Here is a 6000-nt window from a genome sequence, read left to right on the forward strand (position 1 = left end):
CCTGGCCTCTAGCACCCTATCACCAACCTCTTTCTCAGGGGAAAGCCTCCAGAAGAGACAATGTAGGCAAGGACAGATCACACAAAAGTAAAAGATGGCAAAGGCCAGGTGAGAATGGACTAGACAAATTTTGAGAAAACTCATTTCCATTCTACAGTTGCTCAAGTGGGATGGGAGGGTGGTTAAAAGAAAAGGATAATGCTTCTCACCTGGAGTGGGGCAGGAGGATGAAATCTAATTTTCTCCAAAAATGTAAGTTCATTGAACTTAATTACCTACCAAACAGTGATTATCCAGTGACTCGTCACCGACACCGACTAGTAGTAGAGGCTGAAGTCTAAGTAGGAAATGCCACTGTGATTGGCCTCCACCCTCCCCCACTCCGCCGGCTGCTTTTCTGTTTCCAATCGCGAGAGGCCATCAACCCGTAAGGAAGACGCATCAATACACCAATCCGGGCTTTTCCGGCCTCTGCTGCAGCAGAGCGGACTCTCGTTTCCCACCTACTCTTACTCGGCCGTCACAACCCGCCCAGGCACCTGCCGGACCGGGCTTTCCATCCCCCGGTGTCTCCTCCCCGTCCCGATGCGCCGCCCGGCCCGCAGGCCCCGCCGCAGGCCCGACCCGCCTCCGCTCCAGAGCGCGGCCCGAGACCGCGGCGGAAACCGGCCCCACCCGGAGACCCTCGGAGGCGAGGCGCGGCGCGGCCCGCGGGGATGGGGAAAAGGGGGCTGAGCAAGGCGTGCGGCCAGCCCTCTCCCGACCCTGAACCCCGGCCCCCGGCCCCGGGACCCCCGCCCCTCCCCGCCGGGCCTCACCGTCAGGCCGGTGCCCAGCACTATCACGTCGTACTCCTCATTCATGGCGGGGCCGGGCGCGGACGGAAGACCAGAGAAAAGAAAAGGCGCAGTACTCTAGGGGTCGGGAGCTAGGCGGCCACCCTGAGGAGGCGGAGGAAGCGCTCAGGCCGGGCCCGGGCACAAGGGAAAAGGGAAGCGGGAGCAGAGGGAAAACGGAGCTGGCGAGGAGGGAGCCGGCCACCACCTCAGACGGAAAGAGAAGAGCGGGGCGGGGAGGGAAGGGAGTGCAAGAAGGGAGGGAAGGAGAGGCGGGCGGCGACTGGGGCCTCTGCAGCCGGGGCGGGGCTCAGAGGAGGCCGTCGATCACGCCCTTCCCGCTCGCTCATTGGCTAGATCCCCATCGCCAGCCCAACCTTCCTCTTTTCCTACCTCTCGCGAGAAGAGGGCGGGTCGTGCCCCTTGCGGAATCCGGCTCTCCACGCGGCGGACTGCTGCCGTGGTTGGGAGCGGAGGCGGTCGCGCCCTGGCCTCCGAGGGCTGGGGCGGAAGCGTGCTTGCGGCCGGGAGGCAGCTGTCCAGTTCGTTACTCCCGCCGCCCAGCGGGAGCCTTGCCGCCGCCCTTGGACTTTGGGCCAGGACAGCGAGCGGCCGCCCCGGGCCCCGCAGACCCGGAGCTGACGCCATGTGACCTGACCCTGGCTGGGGCTCAGCCCCCTGCGCACCTACGGCGCGCCTAGGCTGGTCTTTTGCAACTTCTCTTGCTTTTCTTTCTATCCTGCCTCCCTTTCCTGAAGGAAAAAGGACCCAACATATTTTAAGGAATTCAGAAATCACTGTTTTCTCTTACTTCCCGCCCTATGTCGTCCTTGCTTGATGCATTGCCCCTTGTGCAGCCTTACGAAATTTAGAAGAATTTTAAAAAACGAAAAACGAACAAAAAATCTTCCTTTTAAAAAGTTACCCTTCGCATAAAGGGGAAGGCCAGATTAGATTGGAAGCAGGTCTGAGCCTACTGAGGGCTATAACTTAAACCAGCTGTAAAAATAACTGACCAGTATGTGCATCGGTTTACGCCATGAGTGTAGCAGGAAAGAGTCCCTGTTTGCCTTCCACTCCCTCTACCACTGACCGCCCGGCCCTCCAAACACACACACACCTTTTTTTAGGATTCTATTTGGCATCTCCAGCTCTGGGTGAGGTGTAAGCAGTGGCTTGTGTTCTCAACCAGAGAGTAGACCCTATACAGGCCTTCTATAAAGGTAATTTTCCTAAAGGCCTTGACAACCTGTGTTTTCAGCCTGTGACAGGTCTGCATACTCAGCAGACAAGAGTTGGTATTTCTTTCAAGATTTACTCTCAAACATAGCTGGATAAGTGCTACTATGAATAGCATGATAGCATAAAGTAAATCTTGGTAGACAGATCTGCCTTCCTTCATGTTTAAATCACTGATTCAGGAAAGAATGTAACAATTTTTTACAATGTTTCTTCACCCCTAACTAGAGGTTAAGAAGGTATATTATATTGGAAGATGGACTTTTTTGGGGGGGTGAGGGGGAGGGAGAAGAAAGCTGCTTAAATTTACAATTTTTTTTAAGATGTTTTTGATGTGGACCATTTTTAGAGTATTGAATTTGTTACAGTATTGCTTCTGTTTTATGTTTTGGGTTTTTAGCCAGGAGGCATGCGGGATCTTAGCTCCCTCACCAGGGATTGTACCCCCTAGTTAGAAGGTGAAGTCCCAACCACTGGGCCACCAAGGAAGTCCCTATATTCAATCTTAATTGGATCTGTATACATTAGTGACCAAATGAATTTTTACAAGTAGACAAAAATCAAGTGCAAAGTTACTAGACTACTGAACAGATTGTGTAACAGTGTAACTGACTTTTCTTTAGCTAAACAGATGATGCCTTAAGAAAGTCCTGCTGTTACTCTCTAAGTAGTCAGGTGTCATGTGTATCTAACATGTTTACAAACAACAGGAATTTATTTCTTACAGTTCTGGAGTCTAGGAAGTACAGGGTCAAGTTGTGTCTGGTGAGGACCAGTTGCCTGGTTCACCCTGTCTTTTCACTGTGTCCTTATGTGGCGGAAGGGACAAGGGATCTCTCTGGGGCTGCTTTTATAATGTTACCTATGTTTTTAAACTGACCGAAAATATTGACTCATTTTTTTTTTAACTAGAACCTTTTTCACATATTGCCATCAGCCTCTGAATGTTGAAGAAGCTTTTTAGCATATCAGCTGAATTACGTTGCCATGTCTTAAGTGAAGGATAGTTCATCAATACCCACATGGAGTTACTGAAAAACTTAAAGGTATTAGATAAGAGAATAGAATTTAAGGTTAATAAGGCTCCTCAGTCTGATCCGTTACACTCAAGTTTAGTTTTGTTGGCAGATAAATCCTATGGCCCTGCAGAAGGACAAAAAAAAAAAAAAAACTAATCTTCAACAGATTGAGTCCATCCAGATTCCACCCCACCTACTCCAGTTGCCAACAAACTTGGCAGACAACAAATACTGTTTATGGTGCAGTGGCTTAAAAGCCACTAATTGTTTCAGTGTATCAAAGGCCACAGATGGCAGTTCCTGATAGAGTGTGAAACCTTAGGTTGGGGGAAGTAGGTTGGTGGAAAGGAGTAGAAAACACCATCAACCTTGAAAATGTTTCAAATCTTTACACAAAGCAAGAGGAGTCCAGAGACAGTCTTATTTATACTTGGCACTGGGGAATAATTGTTTGCTGATCTGTTTCTCTGCCTGCACTTCACAAAGGAAGAGACAGAGTCCAAGGAAAAGAAAATTAGAGTGAACCTTCTTAGTCCAGGCTGTCTTTCTCTGTCCAAAACCACAAGTTTCTCAACCAGTATTCCCCCTCCTGGGTGATCTGACCATTATCTTCTTAAAACTTGAATCAGAGCATGTTCATGCTTCTTTCTGCCTGTGTTTTGCACTTCGAGTAAAATGCAAATTCTTGAATAGGGCCTAAAAGGTATTGTTTAATCTGCCTCTTCTCCCTCTCCCGCTCCATCCTGCCATACTTCTGTCTCACTACACTCCAAACACACTAGTCTTTCAGTTCCTAGAATCTGGTGGAGCATTTAACCAACCGAGGGCCTTGCACTCTTGGCAGTCCTGTGGCTACCGACCCTCACTTCCCCTCCTGCACCTCTTCTCACAGCTAGTTCTCTCCACTTCCTTAAGTTTCAGCTTAAAAATCTTCCCTGACCACTTTATGTAAAGTGGGTTCCCCTCAACTTTTATTCTCCATCAGCCCCCTGCTTACTTCTTTCATTCCTTTTTTTAAAAGAAATTGGTGATCATTTGCTTGTTTTTTGTCTGCCTGTGGATCAGAATGTAAACTCCCTGAGTCCTGCTGAGTCCCTGGCAGGTGATGAGTAAATATCTGACGAACGAATAAGAGACCTGGAAGTTGATCCCTAGATCTACAAGGACTAACTGTGATGAAATAGGTACCAGCTCCTCTTGGTACTTTTGAAAAGCACAGCTTTTCTTATAGCAGAAGATACTAAAGTTCATATTTTAGAGGGTCTTAAAGGTAGGAATTGGCGAAACATAAATCTGTTTAAAATCAGGATGGCTGATGCTGAAGATAAAACATGATAGGATCTAGAAAAAATTTTAATGAATTTCCAAAAATATATATTTTCTAGTTTATGATAGATCATTTACTCCCCCATCCCGACCCCCAAACTCTTCATCTGTCTGTGGTCTCCATCTCAGCAGTGACTGGCTCCACCCTGGGCCCAAACCGGAATTCTAGGTATCATCCTGATTCTGTCTTCTTTCTCTCCTTCCACATATATTCCTGTTTTCTTTTGCTATGTAACAAACCACCCTAAAACTTAGTGGCTTTAAAACAAACAAACCAACAAATGTAGTGGCTTAAAACAACAGTGTACTATTACCTCTTATGGTTCTGTGGGTTGAATGGGCTCAGACGCATGGGAATTGCTTGGGCCTGGGGCTGGGGCTGGGGTCATCTGAAGGCTCTAGTGATCTGGACGTCCAACATGGCACCCACATGGCTGACAGTTGTTGCCACTGTCGGCTGGGAGCTTAGCTGGGGCTGTCAACCAGAGCAGCTATATATGTGTGACTTCTCCATTTGGCTATACTTCTCAAAGTATGGCAGTTGTGTTCCACTAGTAGAGATTCCAAGAAGCAAGAAATCAGAAATAGAAGCTGCAGGCCTCTTAAGGCCCAGAACCTGCCACAGTGTCCCTTGTGCCATATTCTTTTGTCAAAGCAGTTACAGAGCACACCCAAGTTCAAAAGGAGGAGCTATAGAACCCAGCTATCAGTGGAAACAGTGCCAATGAATCTGTAGCCGCCTTTAACTGGCCACAATGCCCCATTATGTTCTGGCCATTCCACCTCATAAAAAGCCTTCCAGTCCCTTCTCTTCATCCTCACGGCCACTACCCTAGTACCGGCCACCATCAAATTCTCTCCTAGATCATTGCAAAAGCTTCCTTCCATTTAGTGGTCTCTATATTATAGCCCAAATGATCTTCATAGAAAGTGACTGAGTTGACCATGACTTTAAAGTCTTTCATGGGTCTCCATTGCTCTTAGCATAAAGTTCAAACACCTGGTCATTTCCTAAGAGGAGCCTGAATGATCTGCCTCAATTACCTAATCAACCAAATCCTCACCCCAGCCCTCCTCCACCGTATTTTCTGATCCATTGCTGTATTTGTTAGTTTCCAGTCACAAAATCAGAGCCACTCTAGGTATTTTAAACAAAGGCAGTAAAATATATGGAATTGGTTTCAAAATTTGTAAGGGCTGGAGGGGCAAAAAAGGTGACCCAGAAGTGAGGTAGTGCCTGGGTACTAGGCTGGAGCAGAAGGGGAGTGTGTTACCCAACGCTCATGATTGCTGGGCTGCTCAGGCTGACCCACTGCTGGTACTGCTGCTACAGGGCCACTTTGCCACCACTGCCCCAGGAACCCAGGAGTGCCCCCCACTCACTGATGCTACTGCTGCCCCCTCCCCCAGATGCTACAAGGGCAGGGAACATGGCTCCTCCCTCCCTCCTGCCTCCAGTCTCCTACCAGCGCTTCCCCTCGGCAGCACCTCCCCAGAAGCAGCAGAAGCGAGTTGGCAGAGGGATCTGGTTGGTGTACTCTGCTGACTCAGCCTCCTGCAACATAGAGAAAAGCAGGCAT

The 6000-nt window shown here is 48.7% G+C and overlaps 1 protein-coding gene across 2 annotated transcripts in view; it reads right to left on the minus strand.

Annotated features, from left to right (window-relative positions):
- GDI2 (GDP dissociation inhibitor 2) overlaps positions 1-1096 on the minus strand; it is a 44102-nt gene extending 43006 nt beyond the window's left edge. For both annotated transcript variants that reach the window (XM_060005992.1, XM_060005993.1), the window contains exon 1: positions 819-1096. In XM_060005992.1, the coding sequence (XP_059861975.1) occupies positions 819-863 (45 nt within the window). In that variant the 5' untranslated portion in view covers positions 864-1096. The remainder of the gene's footprint in view (positions 1-818) is intronic.
- Positions 1097-6000: the final 4904 nt, after the last annotated feature.

This window comes from Delphinus delphis, chromosome 2, assembly GCF_949987515.2.
Source record: "Delphinus delphis chromosome 2, mDelDel1.2, whole genome shotgun sequence".
NCBI classification, from domain to species: Eukaryota; Metazoa; Chordata; class Mammalia; order Artiodactyla; family Delphinidae; genus Delphinus; species Delphinus delphis.